This window comes from Squalius cephalus, assembly GCF_949319135.1.
Source record: "Squalius cephalus genome assembly, chromosome: 6".
NCBI lineage: Eukaryota > Metazoa > Chordata > Actinopteri > Cypriniformes > Leuciscidae > Squalius > Squalius cephalus.
Genome location: NC_137127.1, coordinates 2,790,808 through 2,813,307, shown reverse-complemented (window position 1 = coordinate 2,813,307; position 22,500 = coordinate 2,790,808). Strand labels below are relative to the sequence as shown.

Here is a 22,500-nt window from a genome sequence, read left to right as displayed (position 1 = left end):
AGATGCCGAGAGCTCCACGTCCGAGACTTCGACCGCTCCTACATGTACTTTATTAAACAGGTGAGCACATTTACATAAAACTAATCAATGTTATATAGTTCAACAATGATAAAATGTTAGAATATGATCTGTATGTTATTCTAATGTTGATCTAGCTTACTGCTAGTCTCATACAGACAAACTAACACATACATTTCAACACATTCAAATGCAGTTTAGTGTGATAGTGTAATGTTAGATCAATGAAACAGCGCTGCGTTACCTCACAAGTTTAATTTGTCTAATAAACTGACCTGTGAGTAGTAATTCTGCACTTGCGTGTAGTTCGGTAGAATGAAATGTCCATATTCCTTTATCCACGGGACTCGCGTCGCGTGTGGAGCTGATAGCTGTCTCTTAGCAATCCCGAACTGCTTCATATCACAGTCATGATAAAAGCATCGATGTATTCAGTCATCCATAAACATTATTAGATCGGTCGGCTTGACGTTGACGACAACATCCATAATTCTTAGCAAATGTTGCGTCATCAAACTACGCCTTTGTTATTGTAAAGAGGTTAGCGACCCCTAGTGGGAAAAATTCCATACTGTGGCTTTAAGGACGATGATCAAAACACAGTCGATCGAGTCCATCAACACACTCAAAGCTTCAGTCCTGTAACTCATCCTGGCTCAACATTTCATTCAGTAACATTAGGCAGATTTGATCTATATGCGGTAGAGCTTAGATTCTCTGCCCGAGCCCGAGCCCGGGTCGGGCCGATATTTCCCACCACTGTCCTCAAGCCGGGTCGGGTCGGGCCCTTGATAAAGCACGTTATGTGTCATGCGCAGCGTCTCGTCCAGTCTCGCACGCGTGACGCATCACACCTACTGTGCGTGCTGTAGGCTACTATTCTGCTGCTTAAGTGCAACATGGAGCTTGAAGAAGCAAAGAAAAAAATTAAAACAGGAGAATTAACTTTGAGCAAGTTTGGAGGAAAATCGGAGGTATGGAAACATTTTAAACTAGTCGTGCGGAGTGACAATATGTGTTGGCTTTGTCTCGTGCATTAAATGCGGCACGCTGCTCGCCTATGACAGCAAAAAAAACGGGGACTTCGACGATGAACAGACACATGAAGCAGTCTTGCCATGGCAGAAATTATGATAGTAGTCAGCCTCAGGCCTCAATGTCCTCTTTTGTTACTTTTCCGATCCATTCAATTATTTCTGAATAAACAAACAAAATTCAGAATTAAATGAATGTGCTGCAATTTGTACAAAAAGAGAGTCTGTAGTAGGCTAGCCTATGTGTTTTAGCCATTAAATAAGCACATTTAGTTTCAAGTTTGTTAAGTTTCGTTTTGAAGAAAGCTTTTCTTTAAAGTGAATTTCGTTTTGTATAAATTGTATCTTAATTTTAATACATTCCAATTGCCTGGATGTAATACATAAAAAGCAATAGGCCTATAGCAGACAATATAATCATGACATGCAGTCGCCGGCGCGTCGCGGTCACTTACACCATTTGAAACTCGTAACACACGCTGTCACCGAATTTACAAATCTTGCTTGTTGCTCACACACATATTATGTTGAAATAACAATATGTTGTAGTAACATTATTCATCTTTAAGAATATTTGATTGAATGCTGAATGTTGTGCTTGTTCAATTTAATAAAATTAAAACTTTAATTGTGATAATTAAAATAACTGAATATTTAATATTGAGTGGGCAATTTTTGCTCATTTATTAATAGTATTTATATAATATATATAACTGCGCAGCTACCCCCTGTAGCTTAAATGATCTAGCACAGCAGCACCTGCGTTAAAAAATATTCTGGCGCCGCCCCTGGTTATAACGGCCCACATATTAAAAATGGTCGGGTTTAAATCGGGCTCGGGCTCATAAGGGCTCATAATTACAGTGAATGTGTCGGGCCGGGCCGGGCTCGGACACAACGTGCTCGGGCTCGGGTAGGGTCGGGCTTGATTTGTTGGGCCCGATCTAAGCTCTAATATGCGGTTTAATGTTAATGATCGCGTTATTTTACATATGCATCTGATTACATGTGATATCGCTTGTTTCTGCTTCTTCTTCACGTGTGTTTTGATCTTCTTTCAGTAGATGTGTAACAGCGCCCCCTACAGTATAACAGTGAAAACACGGGAAGCCGGAAATATCCATCAATTGTGGGGAAAACCTGTTAAACATGCAATATTAACCAAGATTCATCATGATTAGCCTAATTATTTTATTATTTTGGTAGCTCTAGTAAAAATAGCATATTTGCACACAAAAAAAAGTGTTAAAAACATGCAGAGCTGTTGAGATTCATGTGAGTATCTGTAAAAGAGCCTGTCGAGCTCATCCACAGCCGTGTTTGTTCATAACTGTGTTTTTGTTTTCATCATTTTTGAAGCACAACACTGTTGCGTACAGCAGGTGTTTGCAGCGTGTCCTTGTGCCGCGCGTCTGAAGCTAGTCCTGCTGTAATGATCACACACGTTTCCCATGGCACACATCAACACCGCTAGCCAAGATGTATCACGCTGTGCTTTAACTGGGGTGTGATTTGGTTCCACTGCTCAAAAGTTAGCAAACATGTCTTAAAATATAGGAGAGAACAACCAATCATGCATTTACAATCGGCTGCTCATTATCTAAAATAAACAAGTATAAATACACACATGAATGCCACAACCAGCCAATCACAATCAAGTATTCCAATGCATCATCTAATGCATCTATTCATCCACTGTATTCAAATCTGGATAATTATCATGTTGTCTGTTTTGTTTGCAGGATGTGTTTCTGTGCATCTAAAGCCTCTCGCCAACACTGAAGTGGATCATATATTAGCAGGATCCCAAATCAACATTTGTCAATCAATGTTTAAATGTTTTGGGCCTGTCGGCAGGTTTCAAACACGGCCGCGTAAAAGTCTTCCTTTTAAGCACTGAAAGACTTTAATCCTACTGTATCGTATTTGATACACACATTTCTAAGGCCTCTAAATGATCAAAACATTGCTGATAAACCTGTCGCACACAATCTCCTTCAGTCCTTCTGTCTCGGACTGAGAGCTCATACTTTTTTAGCAAGTAAAAGTCTTTTAGTATAATTGTACAAACGTCAGCTCGTGCTTCACGTGTCTTTCTGCACTGCATTTTTATCAAGTAAATATTAAAATAGTTTTATATTAGTAATATTCCAAGATGAACACTTACTGCACTGAAACAACTCAGGTTTACTTGATTATCCAGACATTTCTCTTTTAAATCATGTGTCATCAGGCTTTTGAGGAAGGTTTATTTGTTCATCTCTCAATCATCATTGTGTGTATTGAATTATATGCTTTAAAACTACAGAGCTTTGATCATAAAACTAAGCATTATTTAATATAATATCTTACTAAGACTTGTTATTGGCAGATATAGAGAGACGACTGATATGTATATGTATTTTAATATAAGTATCTGCTATACTGTTATTAAATATCTCATTGATTTACTACATTTTTGACCAGTATGCACCAAATTGTGTATTTGTATATAGTGTATTTTGCTCAGTTTAAGCCTCTGAACATTATTTCAGTATATTCTCACTATATCATACTATATGAGCCATAAAAGCAAATGTAATATTCAACAAAAAACACATGCAAACTTTTTTCTTATATTTTATCTGAAGGTCCAATAAACTGTTGCATTAAAAAAACCAAAAAAAAAACCAAACAAACAAAAAAAACCTGTTCTGACTATAATTTCATGTCAGGCTTTCCACGGGTTAAAAAATCTCTCAGTGGTGAGACATTCTTCCCCAAAAAATGAAAATAAGGGCCAAAATCATGATGGATCTGGATGTTTTTGTGACAGATGGTGTTGCACAGAGACCCTGGCTGGTGAACGAGTGACACGGTGCCACAAATCTGCAGGACGAAACAGCTACAGAACTCACTCTGACAGAAATATATGCATTTTTAATGGCAGATGAAAACATATTTTCATGGCACTATTTTCTCAGTTCAGAGGTGTTGCAAAAAGTTAATTACGGACCCTGTGATCAAGTTTAAAACATGAAACCCACAAACCACAATTGTTAGAAAAACCACAAAGCAAAAAAAACAAAACATGAACACTATGAAATCTCCAAAAGCTTGGGAACGAATGGCTTGGGAAGTTATTCTACATTGATGGTTGATCAATCATAATGGTGGATTTCTTCTCACCTGGAGCCTGTTGCAGGACCATATCCGACAGATCCTGCAGGTGTATGAAGAGAACGAGTCCTCCCACACCAAACAGCAGCAAAAACCAGAACGAACACGGCGGCTTAAAGACAGACACACGCAACCTCCTCCGGCCACGGAGAACATCCACCATCTTACAATCCATGAAGAGCATCACAGCTCCCGACGAAAGAAGCACCTGAGGAACGAGAGAGAGAAAGAGTGTGAGGACATTTCCTCATTTGATGACGAGTACAACAGCATAAACAGACAGTTTATCAGAAATCTGCATGAAATGAAAGATGCAACAGTCTTTTCTTCCATATCGTGCCCTATATCTGAGTGAAACAAATGTGGGCGGGGCTTGATTGAGTCTGTGTGGAATTGATTGGATGGTTGTGGTTTGCTATTGGTGGATCCCATGTGAGTGACAGGTTGCTCCGCCCACGTCAACCCATTTATATTAAATAATTGTGCAAAATAGTTTAGTTAACATTATTTGTGGACAAAAGACATTTCATCCCTGCAAATGAAATAGGAATTAATAAAATAGTAATAATAATAGTCAGAAAAGTATATATTTCTATTGAAAACCTTTACACAAAATATTTTGTGTTTTTTGTTGAGTATCATATTTGATTCATCAGGCTTTTATGGCTTATATAGTCTGATATAGTGAGAATATGGAGGGAAAAAAACTCAATTTTATTCAAAATATGCAATTTGGTGCAGATGCTGATATTAATATGAAATTCTGATGCTTGTAATGTACATCAATGAGATCTTATTACAGATACTTAGAATAAAATGGATATATCGGTCGTCAATGTATATCTGCTAATAATATCTTAGTCTTAGTAAGAAGATTAGTAAATGCTTGGTTTATGTCGTTTTAAACATATAATGCAATGCAATACAGTGAGAGGTGAACAAATAAGCCTTCCTCAAAAGCCTGATGATCATATTTGATACTCATGATTTTTCTAAAAAAATATAATCAAGTAAACAAGTAAACCTTAGTTGCTTCAGTCCATCTCGAAGTATTACTAACAAAGTTATTCTTAACTAAGTGTAACTTCACCAGAGGCCTAAATAATGCAAAACAAGTTACAAAAACGAACAGTGAAAGCCTGAATGTGTGAACAGAACATCTCTGATCATCAGGAGTTTTAGGATTCGCTCACAAACCAGCAAAAACATCCTCGCGTCTCAAAGCAGCTGCGGTTTTAAAAAATCAACATGATTATGAAATGCATTTCACTTCCCTGAGAGACACACGTCTGTTCCGAGTTTAATTTCACGTCAGGTTCCTCAGTGTGTAAAATACGTGTGTCGGCATCAAATTAGCCCATAGCGCCGCCGCACTCGTATTTACCGAAGAAGCTTCACCGAACCGATGAATGATGGAGGAATAAGCACAAACGCATATAGACTCAACGGCCCATTATCTCCGCGCTGGACGCGAGACTGGCAGAACCGCGGAGAGACTGTTTATTTGAGCTGATCTCAGAACAGATGACTGGTGCTGGATATCACTGACAGGAATCAGGTGAAAGGCTTTTACATGTGCTTGTTCTGCTCTACCTCTGTTTATACTTACTGACGGAAGAGACTGGACACAAACTGAGCTCTTGCACAATATGTTCAAAACAGAAAATTAGCATACAACTCGCACTATTTCTACAATAGGCTACACTGCATAACATTTTTTTCTTACTCAGTATTTTTGCCTTGTTTTCCCGTACAAATATGTAAAATTTCCCCCTGTAGTCAAAAATTGTATCCCTTAAAACTCATCTTTGATCACCAAAATCAAAATTTTTACATTAAATTTTTTTAATGTATACGCTCATAACTGTATTTCCTGTTTTCAGTCGAAGTCCACAGTAGTCGATTGTCGAGTTCATGCGCGTGATCATATGTAACTAACTGTGCGAACTCGACAATCGACTACTGTGGACTTCGACTGAAAACAGGAAATACAGTTATGAGCGCTGGCTGAATTAACTTCATTTGTATCCATATCTTTCACATCTACTGCAGTCAGATTCACCCGTGTTCACTCTGAAGGAATCACTCACATTGGCTGGGCACTTGTAATGACACATCAAGGATGTTAAGAGGCTAAAAGCAGGTTTAAAACTTGCCCCATTGAAGTCAACAGGGTGCAAATTTTAAAAAGAGGATAACACGGTGTAGGCAACACCGATTTTTATCGTTGTTCTCTGTACTGACAGCACTCCAAATTTACAAAAAAATAAGCTCAATGTTAAAATTGACCGGAGTTCTCCTTTAATAAAATATCTTGAATGTAACTCGACACCCTTGCCTCATTTAGTATGTGGTTCTATGAATATGCAAATGAGCCCCGCCTCCACTCACTCACTCAGCTCAGAGATCCACTGGCTGACGATCACACGTTGATCTGATTGGTTACAAGGTAGTTTGTGACGTCAGAAACACCAGCGATTTCAAAGCGTGTTTTTGAGACTGTCTTTGGTTCACTGCAGTTTTAAGGAGGAAATACTCAGCAATGGTGTCGACTTATGAATTTACACATCTTAAAGCACATTAAAAACACCACATAGACACATAAACAACATTACAAGCTGGATTTTTAAATCTTTTAATCAAGATGTATTTACTTGAGATGCAAAATTACTTCAAATGTGACGTCTTGTTTTCTGAAAAATGTATTAAAAGGGTCTAAGCTTAAAATGAAGGGAGATTTTGTCAGACCCCATTAGCAGAGATTTGTTCTTATTTTAAGCATAAACTCACTTCATTTTGACACATTTTGCAGTAAACAACAAGACTTAATATATTCAGTCATTTAGCTTCTCAAGTAAATGCATCTTTATCTAAGATTATTTAGATATTCAGACTGGAAAACTAAGAAAATAGTCGATATAACATGAGTACTGCAAGTGTTTCTGTTTGCAATATGCACAATATTACACCCCACAATGCAATGCACTTAACTAATTGACACATTAGACCAGCAAAAGTTACACAAAATTGAATAAAAATGACAAATAACTTGTTTCTAAGATAATAACTGTGCCACCCACTGAATTAAACATGCAACTGAATGAGGTCATTTGACAACAACAAACCACTGCATAATGCATCACACTTTCATTATTTTGTAGGCCGTATACAATGCTTTGCAATAAGTATTTTATTTCAAATACACCCACCTTGTTTTTTTGGTGGACTCATTAAAATGCATTCATAAATATCATAATTTTGCACTGCACAGGAAATTGAATTTCTTTGAAATCCTCAAAGAGAGTAATAACACACGCATATGTTAAAACAGTGTTCACTATGATTGCGTTAAGCAGGATTTTTGTTACTCTGCTGTTGTATGAATAATTATAGCAGGTTTTCTGAGAGGATTAATATTCTGAAGCAGAATGAGGCTCGTTAGTGTGTAAGTCTCATTAGAGACGCTGTCACAGCGTGAGACACAGTTTACCAGGGAAACAAGATGACAGGAGGAACAACCGGGATGGAAAACGCCACGTGAGACGCTGAAGGTGAACAGAGAGAACAGTTAATGAAAGAAAATGGCTGCTGACTGCATCATTCTCACATCAGAACTGTTTAAAATGAGTTCTTCAAACTAATTTTCTTGCATTTTGTGAGTCTGCTTTAAGAAATCTAAGCGAGTGTATTTGATCTTGGTTTTCTGCAGTGTATGTAAATGAGCGTTCGGTCAGGTCATCTCTCAGATAATGAGAATATACAGTTGCAGAAGTCGGAGGATGACGTTGCCATAGTGATTTGATGTTGCCAGAGTGTCTACGGTCCACAAATAAATAGACATGAAATGAAAATGTCTCATTTTGTACATAAATTTTGCAGCAACACCCACATATGACAACGCGAGACATCTTCATCTCTCAACTCTTTCTGGAGAAGCTGCAGTTCATTGTGGAGGAAAACTCACACACACACACACACACACACACACAATCACGTGTTAGTGCGCTCGGCTCTGTTTTACACTGAATTACACTCTTCAGATTCATCAGAACAACTGCAATGCTGAACATCATAACAACATCTTCATTAGAGTTTAATTAAATTGAGAACAGGTTTTTCCTCACCGTGGTACTCAGTCAGGCCTGTGTGTGTGTGTGTGTGAGTGTGTGCATGCGTGTGTGTGAGAGTGTGTGTGTGTGAGAGAGTGCGTGTGTGTTTGTGTGTGTGTGTGTGTGTGTGTGTGTGAGAGAGTGCGTGTGTGAGTGAGTGTGATTGTGTGTGTGTGTGTGTGAGAAAGAGTGTGTGTTTGTGTGTGTGTGTGTGTGTGTGTGTGTGTGTGCGCAAGTATGTTTGTGTATTTGTGTGTGTGTGTGTGTGTCTGTATGAGTGAGTGTGTGTGTGTGAGTGTGTGCGTGTGTCTGTCTGTACGAGTGTGTGTGTCTGTGTGAGTGTGAGTGTGTCTGTGTGTGTGTGTGTGTGTGTCTGTCTGTCTGTACGAGTGTGTGTGTGTGTGTGTGTGTGTGTCTGTGTGTGTGTGTGTGTGTGTGTGTGTGTGTGTGTGTGTGTGTGTGTATCTGTGTGAGTGTATGTGTGTGTGTGTGTGTGTGTGTGTGTGTGTGTGTGTGTGTGTGTGTGTGTGTGTGTCTGTCTGTACGAGTGTGTGTCTGTGTGTGTGTGTGTGTGTCTGTCTGTACGAGTGTGTGTGAGTGTGTCTGTGTGTGTGTGTGTGTGTGTGTCTGTATGAGTCAGTGAGTGTGTCTGTGTGTGTGTGTGTGTGTGTGTGTGTGTGTGTCTGTCTGTCTGTACGAGTGTGTGTGTGTGTGTGTGTGTGTGTGTGTGTGTGTGTCTGTGTGTGTGTGTGTGTGTGTGTGTGTGTATCTGTGTGAGTGTGTGTGTGTGTGTGTGTGTGTGTGTGTGTGTGTCTGTCTGTACGAGTGTGTGTCTGTGTGTGTGTGTGTGTGTGTGTGTGTGTGTGTGTGTGTGTGTGTGTGTCTGTACGAGTGTGTGTGAGTGTGTCTGTGTGTGTGTGTGTCTGTATGAGTCAGTGAGTGTGTCTGTGTGTGTGTGTGTGTGTGTGTGTGTGTGTCTGTATGAGTGTGTGTGTGTGTGTGTGTGTGTGTGTGTGTGTGTGTGTGTGTGTGTGTGTGTATACGAGTCTTCAACCTTTAATTGATTTCCTATAGCCTCATATTGGAGCACACGTCTCTAAAGCGCTCGCTAACCCTCCTCTGAGTGAGCTCAACGGCCGTCCTTCACCGGGAGAGAAAGCTTGTCAATTCAATTAATAAACAAAGCTCAAAATGATGTTTCCTCTGGAGAATTATGTTGTGCTTGAATGTCTGACAGAAAGACACAACGATCCGAGGAAAAACTGATGCATGTTTACTGAAACATTTTTAAATCTATCCGTATTTCCTATCATTCCTTCATTAGCATTAAACTATAGGCAAGATTTTAGAAACACACACACACACAAAATATATATACACACTACAGTTCAAAAGTTTGGGGTCGGTATGTGAATATATATTGAAATGTAATTTATTCCAGTGATTAAAGTTAAATTTTCAGCATCATTACTCCAGTCTTCAGTGTCACATGATCCTTCAGAAATCAACATTACAGTAGATATGAATGAATACACAAACTTCTTGATATCACACACACACACACAGAAGTGTGGCATTACTCAACAAATCACTTCTATGCATTGCACACACACACATGCTCACCTTCACACACAGAAAGCAAACGCCACTGCTGAATTTACAGCTTCTGCCTCAAAACAATCTGTTGTTCCTCGCAGGACCTTGTGTTTTACGGCTGTTTGTCGGACAATCTTCTGATTTAGTGTGTTAAATAAATCCAGGCCTGCCTTCAGACAACATTAAACCACATCCAGCATCGATGCAGCTTAAGATGACGTCCGGGATGATCCGTATAAAGACCGATTCCTCCCTAAACCTGAGCAAGACTCCTAAAGCTGACAGAGAAATATACAACTCGCAGCTTTCCGGCATCCATTACATGCTTTCCTTTCTGTTTTTATTTATAGCCAACAAAGCACTCCTCCAACCTCCAGCGCACACAAACAATTTCAGCTACAAGCAGAATCAATAAGCTTTGTTTGGTTAATTATACCCAGAACGGGCTGAGCTGAGGACGGGACAGGAGCGCTGGGTCGATGCAGCAACGCTACACACAACTTCACATTTGCATCGTTTCATGTCACACAAGTTCAGATGAACACTTCACAGAACCGCTTTAGACTTTATTTAGTGAAACCAGCGACATTACAGGAGAAAAACTACATTTGGAATAATATTAAATATTAATAATATTAAACTACAGCAAATTAGCAAATAAATATATAAACATAAGCCTTAACTTATACAAAAAAGGTTGTTATAAATAAAGAGAATGAATATAAATAAATAATATCAAAATATACTAATAAAAATCAAATAAATAAACATATCAAAATAAATACGAATACATATAAAAGGTAAATAAAAACAATATTAATAAGAGTAAACAAAAAGGTAATATATTAATACATATAAAAGGTAAATAAAAACAATATTAATAAGAGTAAATAAAAAGGTAATTAAATAAAAGTAAATAAATATTACCAAATTTAATTAAAATGTGATTAGAAATCAAATTAAATTAAATGTAATAAATAAATATAAAAAAAACACAATAACAATAAATAAATGTTATAAATATACATAACATATGAAATAGTACAATACATAAATAAATAAATAATGCCAGATATATAAAGGTAAATAAATAAATATAAATAAATAGAAGTAAATAAGTAAATTATTATTCTTTTTTTAAATATTAGAAGTAAAATCAAATCAAATTTTATTTAATTTAATAAATTAATTAATTAATAATAAATAAGATAAAACTATAAATATAATAAATAAATAAACAAACATAAAAATAAAAGGTAAACAACTAAATAAAAGCAAATAACAGTATAACTGCAAGTAAATAAATAAAAGTAAATAAATATTACCAGATATAAAATTAAAATGTTATTCGAAATAGTCAAATGAAATTGAATAAATAAATATAAGTAACATATAAATATATTACAATAAATAAATAAATAAAAACTATATTAAGTTAAATGAATAAATAAAAGTAAATAAATAAGTAAATAAATAAACAAACATAAAATTAAATAAACATGACCAAATCTAAAATAATGTTAAAATGTTATTAGAAATAAACTCAAATACAATTTTATAAATAAATGAATAAAAATATAGATAGATAGATAGATAGATAGATAGATAGATCTGCGAGTGCTTGACCTCTGTGATACAGCGTCTCTTCTGCATTAGATTGGTGTATTGTGCTGACGGAGGCGTTCTCTGAGACCAGGTCCAGTATAGATCGAGCCACAGGCGGACTGCAGGACTCATGAAGAACACTGAGGCCACCAGGGCCACAGCTCAGGAACTGAAGGATGACCGATACAGCTACTGCTTGTGCCTCTTTTCTCACTTCTGTAGAGTTGCTAGTGCATCAAACAAAGCACCGATCTTGAAGCGTCCCTATTATGCTATTAAATACATTCCTGATTTTGTTTCTGAGGTCTCACACAATATGTTAACCTTCATCCAAGGTCAAAAAACACTGTTGTGATTGGTCTACTCTACTCTGCTCTGATTGGTCAGATGGTCCAGCCTGTTGTGATTGGTCTACTCTGGTCTGATTGGTCAGATGCTCCAGTCTGTTGTGATTGGTCTACTCTGCTCTGATTGGTCAGATGTTCTAGTCTGTTGTGATTGGTCTGCTCTGCTCTGATTGGTCAGATGTTCTAGTCTGTTGTGATTGGTCTACTCTGCTCTGATTGGTCAGATGTTCTAGTCTGTTGTGATTGGTCCACTCTGCTCTGATTGGTCAGATGTTCTAGTCTGTTGTGATTGGTCCACTCTGCTCTGATTGGTCAGATGTTCTAGTCTGTTGTGATTGGTCTACTCTGCTCTGATTGGTCAGATGCTCCAGTCTGTTGTGATTGGTCTACTCTGCTCTGATTGGTCAGATGTTCTAGTCTGTTGTAATTGGTCTACTCTGCTCTGATTGGTCAGATGTTCTAGTCTGTTGTGATTGGTCCACTCTGCTCTGATTGGTCAGATGTTCTAGTCTGTTGTGATTGGTCTACTCTGCTCTGATTGGCCAGACGGCCCAGTTTGCTGTGATTGGTCAGAAAGCAAACGCTCATTATCATATCTGAATCTCAGCTCTTGATCACAGTGATGTGAACAGTAACGATGGCGTGGGTTTTACCGTATCAATCTCAGAAAACAGCGTCTTCTCCACACGAACAACACGAACCAAACTCTTCCAGTCTCAGATACACTACAGTGTTTGAGGGCGGAGCTAAGAGACGCTGCTCAGCCAATCAACACCACAGGCTGGCATTATGCTAATTAGTTACAAACCTATGCAGGTTCAGCCTGAAGTGAGACTGAATTACTGACGACTCGTTTCAGTTCAGAATCCCGTCTTTCTTTTAGGAGACAAAAACTCCATTTATCCGCACTTTGATCTTTAAAACTTTCCAGACCTGGAAAGGCAATGAAGGGCATGAAAGGGAATATCTGAAGTATTAAACCTCACCGTGTAACCGCTCACGCAGCACAAAACACACTTTTCCTCATCATCGTACAGCATCACAGCCAGCAATCAAATTAACAAATCACCTTTCTAATCTTGCTTTGCTGATAATGAATGTTCCGCTTAAATTACGCCTCCTATTCTCACAAATATAAAAACGACGGTGTAAATGTAATGAGCACTAAAGGCAGAGGCTTGTTTTGCACTCATGTTTAAAGTGCCTCAATTATGCAACAGCAACTCGAAAGCTTCAAGTAAACTCTTTTCTGTTTGCAGGATCCTGAGCGCCGGTGAACTGAGGCAGGAGATTTAAAAACGAGAGAGAATAAGAGACGAGCACTTTCGACTGACCCAGATACTGTCTCTCCTCTGGGATTGATGTTACAACAACATTCACTCGCATCCCAACACCAGCCCGACCTGCTCCGGTCCGGATACACACATCTGAAGCCAAACGTCAGCGACATCAACATTCATCCAGCTCGGATTGTCTCATTTTGAGATCAACATGAAATCAAGACTGAAATTTTGTTTCATATCCATTATGAACGATTCATCAGTGCATAAAATTAGTAATGCATTAATGGTTTAGACCGAAAAAGTTTTGAAATGTGCCAAAATCGTGGAACGAAATAGTGACAAGGATTAATTATTTTTTATCTTTTTTATAGATAAAAAATAGTGACATGGATTTACTGCATTAAAATAATGCATTAAAAATAAAGCTTTTTCGGTCTTTATTATGTGCAAAAAAAAAAAAAAAATGATGATAATAAACCAAATTAGCAAGAAAGATAGAAATATAATATATATATATATATATATTTTTTTTTTTTTTAAAGTAAATATATATTATATTATATTTTTAACCTGATGTCTTCATTATTTAATGTATGTTTGAATAAATCTAAGCGTTTCAACAACAAATTGGAGTAGACACAATTATATAATTAATAAATGTGTTATGAAAAATGCTTATTTGCAATTTAAATATCTATATACATCTTTTATTTGAGTGTTGATTATTAAATAAATTTGATTTATTTAATAAACTCCTCAAAAATGCCTCCTCATTTCCCGTTTACACATTAAATATCTTTTTTTCACTGGAAAACAGCCTCACAGGGACATTAAACCAGTTGAATAATTACTCACTTTTTTTCCATTACAACTTCAAATACTTTTTTTCACTTCAGCAAACTGGAACACAGTATGCTGATGCAATTTATTATTAAAATGGTGCACTATTGCAAACAAAAAGAGGAATTAAACTGATCCATCATGTTTTATAGAGGAAAAAATAGAAACACGAGCCTCACTGAGCAATGACAAACTTCAGCTCTTTATGAACATCTAAACTTATAATTAATAGATCTGAAGTGTCTGAGCTTGACAAGAGCAGATTTCATTTGAATAGACATACTTTCTTAAAATTACAACATGAGCATTTTTTATGAGAGCAGAACAGAACTAAACCGAATTCTTGTGTGAAATTCCCAGGGTTATTATAGTCAACTAAAACCATAAAACAAATGCTACTCGAAATAAAATAAAATCTGAAATAAAGTATTAAAAAATTATTTTATTTCAACTAGTTGCCATAACAAATTTTCTCATTTTCATTTAGTTTAACTTAAAATAACTAAAACTGAAATCAAATTAATAATACATTTATTTATTTAACAAACAAAAACTAAATAAACATCCTTAAAAAATACTTTAAATAAAATAAATTTAGAAATAAAGTATTGAAAAATGTTTTTTTATTTTGCCATAGCAAATTTTAACATTTTCATTTAGTTTAACTTAAAATAGTTAAAACTGAAATCAAATTAATAATAAAAAAAATAAATTGCAAAAATTAACTAAACTTAGAAAATATAAAAAACTAATTCTATATATAATAGATATATAATACAATGCTATAATATTATGATTATTTTACTTAATGATAGTAAAATAACGAGCACACGGCTGAAATGAGGAATCACTGGATGCTAAACTTCCTGAAAGGCCTGAAAGCGGATGAATTATTAATTACCAAATCTGTGCGACGCCGCTGGAACGACACAGTCCACCTGTCCCTCCCCTCCGAAATGAAATTAGACAAATCAAATTGTACATTTTCATATAAATTAGCGTCCGGCTGTCGAGGGTCCGTCTCGCCTGTTGGTTTGTTTCAGAGAGACTGTAAAAGTTGGCAGACCAGCAACATTTCCAGTTTGATATAAATAGGCCCCATAATTCTGGAAGTGCTCAGATCTGGCACAGGCGAGAGGGGATTTCTAAATTACAATCCGCTGGTCCGACGCCAGACTCATCAGTCAATATGGGCCGAAGCCTGTCTGTGCCAAACGCCAAACACAGACAAAGAGCTTCTCTTCCTCGCCATCGCCGACAGGGAAGATCCTCGTCTTTAAGAGGATCCGTTTGACTCCAGCCTGATCAGGAATTCTAATATAAGTCCATGAAAAATTCATTTGGAAAAACTCAAGATAACCGGCTACTGTATTCACTTCGTAATGTCTTAACACATTTAATTGAGTTCAAAAGCCAGACCGCAGGACACTTATGTCCCCTCTCGCTCTTCTCTTGACTGAATTTGAAAGAAAATATGATTGGCTGTGCATAACTTATCTGTGGAGTTGTAGCGTGTGATATTTGCTCTGGTACAGCGGAGCCACAGAATCAATGTGTGTAACAGATCAATTTGCATTTGCAAATGTCACGGACACCCAGGTCAAGGCCACCAGCAGGTTAAAGGTCACCGGCTGTTTTAGATCAAACATCTCATGGAAGTGTGGGATCTTTAACTAGAACCATTAAAAGAATATAAGAGCATATTTGTTCATTCAAATATAATAAATTAAAATAGAAATAGAATAAAATATATCTAAAAATGTAAGTTATTTTATTTCAGCTAGATGCCAAGGAAACATTTCTCATTTCTGATGTACTAAAATAACTAAAACTGAAAAAAATAAAATAAATAATAATAATAATAATTTGTTTAAAAAAAGACAAAAAATTACCAAGATTCAAATGAAGACAGAAAATATAAAAATAAAAACCAATTCAAAATATCAATAAAAAACTATAATAATATCTAAATAATACTAAAATAACACTGGCCAGTAACATAACTCAAACAAAAATTGATAAAAAGATATTTAATAATAAATATGACAAAAAACAACGAAAGTACTAACATTTAAATGAAAACAGAACATTTAAAAATAAAAACTAATTCAAAATATTAATAAAAACTGTAGTAATATCTCAATAGTACTAAAATAACAATTACCAGTAAAATAACTAAAACTGAAATAAAAATTAATAAAAATATATTTTTAAAAATATTATAAAAATGACAAAAAAATCTGAAAATATATATATAAAAAATATTTTACATATTAATAAAAACTATAATATAACACTGGCCGGTAAAATAACTAATGGAAATTAATAAAACGTTTTTAAAATTATAATAAAAATGACAAAAAATAACAACAAAATTGCTAAAATTAAAATGAAATCTGAAAATATAAAAACTAAAACGAATTCAATATATTAATAAAACTATAATAATGTCTCAATAACACTAAAATAACCCTGGCCAGTAAAATAACTACTACAACTAAAATAGAAATAAAAGTAATAAAAAGATATACAGTATATATATAAACATAACATATTATATATATATATATATATATTAAAAATTACAAAACAACAAAATTACTAAAATTAAAAATATTTTTTTAAAAATAAAGATACTTATTTTCAAATTAAAATAGAAAAATATAAACTAATTCAAAGAATAAATAAAATCTATAATGATATTTCAATAATTCTAAAATACTGGCCAGACAGAACGAAAAAAACTAGCAACCTTCAACATGTTTAAAAACACTCAGCAACTATAATTAGCAACTACATACATAAAAAGAGTCTCTTTAATATCTCATGTATTTCTTCTAGACAGTGATGAGATTAAATGGAGCATCTGCCAATATTCCTGTCTCTATAACTCAAATGTGCCAAGATGATCAAGTCCAGCATCAAACGTCAGATCTCGGTCTGAGCTCATCAAACGATCTGAGCACGTCTTTACATTCATTCTACAGTTCTATACTCTCACTGGATGACAACTACGGACTCATTTCTGCATTATTATTTCTACCAAACAATTTTCAGACAATATAATTGAGATCTCCATTAAGTCTCCCTGAGATATGAAAGAGATGCATGTGGAAGGAAATAGATGTCATGTACATGTATCCCGTGGATCCCGTTTTCCACCGTAACGCCAGAGCTTCTCCTGGCTGTAATACAGTGAATCATGACAGTAATGGATCACTCAGATGACAGATGATGGTCCTGTCACAGTTCTGCTCAGAAACCTGATCAAACGCACTTTATCCAGACGTACAGTCGCCTGGAACTGGCCTTATAATGGGGTTTGTATCGCACAATTACACTGAGAGAGAGAGAGAGAGAGAGAGGGGGGGGGGGGGGGGAGTGATCACTATCACAGCATTAGATCAGACTATTTCACTAGATTCCAACAACTAGAACCAAATTTTATGGCATTACCAAATTCAGAAAAATTAAATCATATTTTGGGAGAGAACTCCAGCTCAATCACAACAGCAGCAAAATATGTGACAGCCTGCCACAAACTACGAGAGTCAGCCAGTGGACAAAACTAAAGTCAGAATCATTCTCATCTTGTCTGAATGTTGGTACTAATGTACAAAGGTGTTTTTTTTTGTTTTTTTGTTGTATTCATGCATTTGTTTACTGATTGATTTATTGAATTTATTGATTATTTGTGTATGTAATGTCCATTTATGTAATGGCCAATGCTTTGGCAATACTGTACAAGTCATGCCAATAAAGCTCATTTGAATTTGAATTTGAATTTGAATTTGAGAGAGAGAGAGAGAGAGAGAGAGAGAGGGGGGGGGGGGGAGAGAGAGAGAGGGGGGGGGGGGGGAGAGAGAGAGAGAGAGAGAGAGAGAGAGAGAGAGAGACCTATTGTATCACTATGCTGACTAGTGTAAAACATTCACCAATATACGTGCATTTGTAGGTCACATTTCAGACAAATTTGCATAGATAGATAGATAGATAGATAGATAGATAGATAGATAGATAGATAGATATTTTATTACTGTCTGCTCACATGTCTTTGAACTTTAATAGAGAAGCTAGAAGTTTTTGGATGGATGGATGGATGAATAGAAAGATGGATGATAGAAGGATGGATGGATGGATGGATGAACGGATGGATGGATGGATGGATGAATAGATGGATGGATAGTAGGATGGATGAATAGAAAGATGGATGATAGAAGGATGGATGAATAGAAAGATGGATGAGCGGATGGATGGATGGATGGATGGATGGATGGATGGATGAAAAGAAAGATGGATGAACGTATGGATGGATGGATGGATGGATGAATAGAAAGATGGATGAACGGATGGATGGATGGATGGATAAAAGGATGGATGGATAAAAGGATGGATGATGGATGGATGAATAGAAAGATGGATGGATGGATGGATGGATAAAAGGATGGATGATGGATGGATGAATGGATGGATAGAAGGATGGATGAATAGAAAGATGGATGGATGAATAGATAGATGGATAGAAGGATGGATGAATAGGAAGACACACACACACACACACACACACACACACACTAACAGCGCTGAACATCCTGACGTCACACAGAACAACAGTCTGGATCTGAAGGCCAGCGAGTGTGTGTGAGTGTGTGTGAGTGTGTCGTGTCACAGCGACTCCTGACGCTGAAGATCTGCAACCTTGAGCTCAAACCTCAGCTGGAGTCTCAGCGTTGAACACACACTCGCGAGTGTGAGCATCAAATATTAATACGCTCTGATACACGTAAAAATCCTGCATCTCCCGAGTGTCTTCTGCTGATGAATTATTTGCAGCAACATCAAGGTCTGTTCCTGTGCGAGTAACAGATTTCACTGGCGCTGGACAGACTAAACAAACAAAATGATTTTTTTTTCTTTTTTTTTTATGAAAAATAAAAGTATGAATGAGTTATTATTAATTAATTAATGAATACAACTAATTATATTAACATTTTGAATATTTTATTGTGATTAGTCAATCAGGCTGACAGTCAAAAAGTTGTAAAATTAATAAATTGAAAAATATATTAATTTTTTTTACAAGATTATATACAAGATTCATATAAAAAATAAAATTCATGAATATATATTTATATATATATATATATATATATATATAAATATATAAATGTAAATCATATTTAAATCATATATATATATATATATAAATGTAACTCATGTAAAATATATGTAAATGATAAATAAAATTATTAATCGACTTTAATTTTTTTTTTAAATGTGATTAAAAATATCTTAAAATATTAAATGAAAAGTAAAATTATAAATTAGTTTTATTTATTAATTATATAATGAATTATAATATGATTTTTTATATATTTTATTGGTTAGTAAGGCCATCGTACAGTCAAAAAGTTGTAAGATTAATAAAAATTCATAAAATGATAAATAAAATTATTAATCTGCTTGAATGATTTTTTTTAGAATTAATTGAAAATACATGATTTAATTAATAAAATGTAAAATGGTTCAAATTAAAATGCAAAATTAAAAGTAAAATTCTTAATTTTATTTATGAATTAATGAATAACTGATTATAATATGGAAATGTGTAATACTTTATTTTAATACATATTGTGTGTATATATATGTGTGTGTGTGTGTGTGTGTGTGTGTGTGTATATATGTGTGTGTGTGTGTGTGTGTGTGTGTGTGTGTGTGTGTGTGTGTGTGTGTGTGTGTGTGTGTGTGTGTATATATGTGTGTGTGTGTGTATGGGTTATATATAAAACACTATAGTATTTTCTTTGACATGCTGTGAATCCTAAATGACTCTTTCGCTGGACTGTGTTGCTGGACCAACGAATCCGAGTCGGACATCTGATCCACACCTCAGCGGCCAGATGTGTAATCAGGTTTGACTTTAAACCACAAGGCCCGTCAATTCTGGTGAACCGAGGTGAAGCAGAGACCTGAGAGAGTCCGCCCGATGTCAAAGTCAATGCAAACACACACATCTGTCAGGAAAGACCTGCTTCTGTCCTCCAAACACAGCAGATGTTTGCAACCAAACGGATCATTCACAGCGATTCTGAACCTGATCACTGCACTGAACACTCACACACACACGCAAATATGCAAAAGGTCAAATACACATTCACAGTAAAAAATATATTGTTGGTTTAACTTAAAAAAATAAGTTACCTGATTGCCTTAAAATTCTGAGTTCATTGAAATTAAATATTTGAGGAAACACAATTAAGGAAATTGGTTTAATTAATAGAAACTCAAAATATTATGTTATCTGAACCACATTAATTAGGTTGATTTTACAAAAGATAAAAAGTTGTGATAACAGTGTTGAAGACACCAATCACAGAGCTCAAAAGGCATGATTGACAGGTCAGCCATCCAATCAGATGGCTTTACCACGTTCCACATTCAATAAGCGCCTTGTGTATAAACTGGAGTAAATCAGCTTTGCAAACCTCTCAGCGATAATGCGGGAATGTATTGAACCTTTCTAATAATTACTTAAATGGACGAGACTGTGTGTTTGTGTAAGTCTGTGTGACCTTGCAACGTCCATCTCGCTTTTGTGGTTTACAGATTAACTAAATGTACAATGGCCCCATGTATTGAATGGTCATTACTTAGTGCTTTTAGGTAATGAAAAATATAATGGTGTGTTGCATATGAATGCCGAACCCCAAGGAGCACTATAACCAAAACATTAAACACAGAGCTAACAGAGTCTTGCAGCTCGACCAGATGAATAACCACATTTCCTGAGGAATATTCTAGCAGAGCTTGCTAATGCAAAAGTTGCCGTCGTGATCCTGTGGGTGGTTGTTTACGAAGCCAAGTCAAGAGTCTCAAAAACTATAGCAGTGTTTGCTGATGAACAGAATGAGAAATCCACACGTTTGTTCCGCTCGTGTGAGCCAGGAGACGCACATCACAGTTCAAATCGCAGTGACATTAAACTCTCGGATTACAATGTACAGAGCATTCTGTACGGGTCCTTAATGAGAAAACACCACCTTAAAAAGTTCAATCAAAACTGAAAATCATCATTTATTCGCGTTCACACACATTAACGGGACGATAACAATAACGATATAGATCTAAAAATCAATCTAAATGTAAAAGAATAGCAGAGTTCACAGCACAACTATAACGGCACAGATATCATCCAGCTGATGAACGATAAAAACATTGACAGCCAATCAGAATCCAAGAGCTCGAGCATTTAAAGAGACAGGCGTCATAAACTGAAGCGTGTGCTTATAATAAGAGAACGATATCGTCTGCTGGTGTGGACGCTTATATTATAGTTTTCATTCTTGGTGTTAACGTGTCTTAAAGTCCCCCTGTGGTGAAAATCCAGCTTTTAATGTTGTTTATGTGTCTATGTGGTGTTTTTAATCTGCTTTAAGACAAACCATGTGTAAGTTCATAAGTCGACAGCATTGCTGAGTATTTCCTCCTTAAAACTGCAGTGAACCAAAGACAGTCTCAAAAACACGCTTTGAAATCGCTGGTGTTTCTGACGTCACAAACTACCTTGTAACCAATCAGATCAACGTGTGATCGTCAACCAGTGGATCTCTGAGCTGAGTGAGTGAGTGGAGGCGGGGCTCATTTGCATATTTATAGAACCGCGCATACTAAATGAGGCAAGGGTGTCGAGTTACATTCAAGATATTTTAAGGCATGAAGACATTTTTTTCAAGGAAAACAATTTTAAATATATAATTTTGGTGACTTTATTTCTTCACTGGAAACCCCGAAAGAGACTCTCCAAAGAATGAAATTAGCTGATCTCTCTCTCCGTTGATCAAATGCAGCCCAGCAAAGCTGATTATGCAAAAAAAAAAAAAGTGGGCTCATAAGTCAGTTACATGTCATTAACAGAAGCAGCGTCACCAGGGGTCTCATTTATAAACCTGTGTGTAGGATCCTCACTAGAAGTGTGTGTGTGCGCCCGAAAGCCAAATATGGCGTACGCAAAAAATATTCAGACTTATAAAAGCGTGCGTACGCCAGAACCTGCGCAGAATTCCCTTTATAAATCCCAGTCAGCGGAGGAATGTTCACACATGCGTCTCCTCCCGGAAATAACCATATCTGAAGCTTACAACGCCTAGTTTTACTATCCATATCTTCATTTGCATATGCATATTCATCCACGTGATAACATGTTTAACGGTACAAGACATTTGGAAAATATGAGATACAGATGTGCGTCACATTACATTGCTAAAAATAATTTAGTAGCCTATCCTTGCCTTGTTTTTTTAATAATAAATCAAATAGTATAAAATACATTTCAGAGAAAGTTTTTCTCAATCTTTTCCACTGGCCAAATAGTATTTTTTTATTTATTTTTTTATTTTTAATGGAAACAGATAGGCCTTGTTGTGCATTATTGATCATTATTTGCGCGAAAATATTTCCTTTAGACCGTATCATGCACTAGTTAAAACATTAAAACACAGCATGCCACAGG

The 22,500-nt window shown here is 35.9% G+C and overlaps 1 protein-coding gene across 4 annotated transcripts in view; it reads right to left on the bottom strand.

Moving 5' to 3' along the window:
- The window catches only part of chst8 (carbohydrate (N-acetylgalactosamine 4-0) sulfotransferase 8), a 207,509-nt gene that overhangs the window by 166,138 nt on the left and 18,871 nt on the right, over window positions 1-22,500 (bottom strand). For 2 of the 4 annotated variants that reach the window (XM_079873917.1, XM_079873920.1), the window contains exon 2: window positions 4,221-4,419. In XM_079873917.1, coding sequence (XP_079730043.1) covers window positions 4,221-4,395 — 175 coding nt within the window. In that variant the 5' untranslated portion in view covers window positions 4,396-4,419. Of the gene's footprint in view, window positions 1-4,220; window positions 4,420-5,595; window positions 5,616-14,892; window positions 15,021-22,500 lie in introns of those variants that run through there. The other 2 variants (XM_079873918.1, XM_079873919.1) reach the window with 2 other exon arrangements.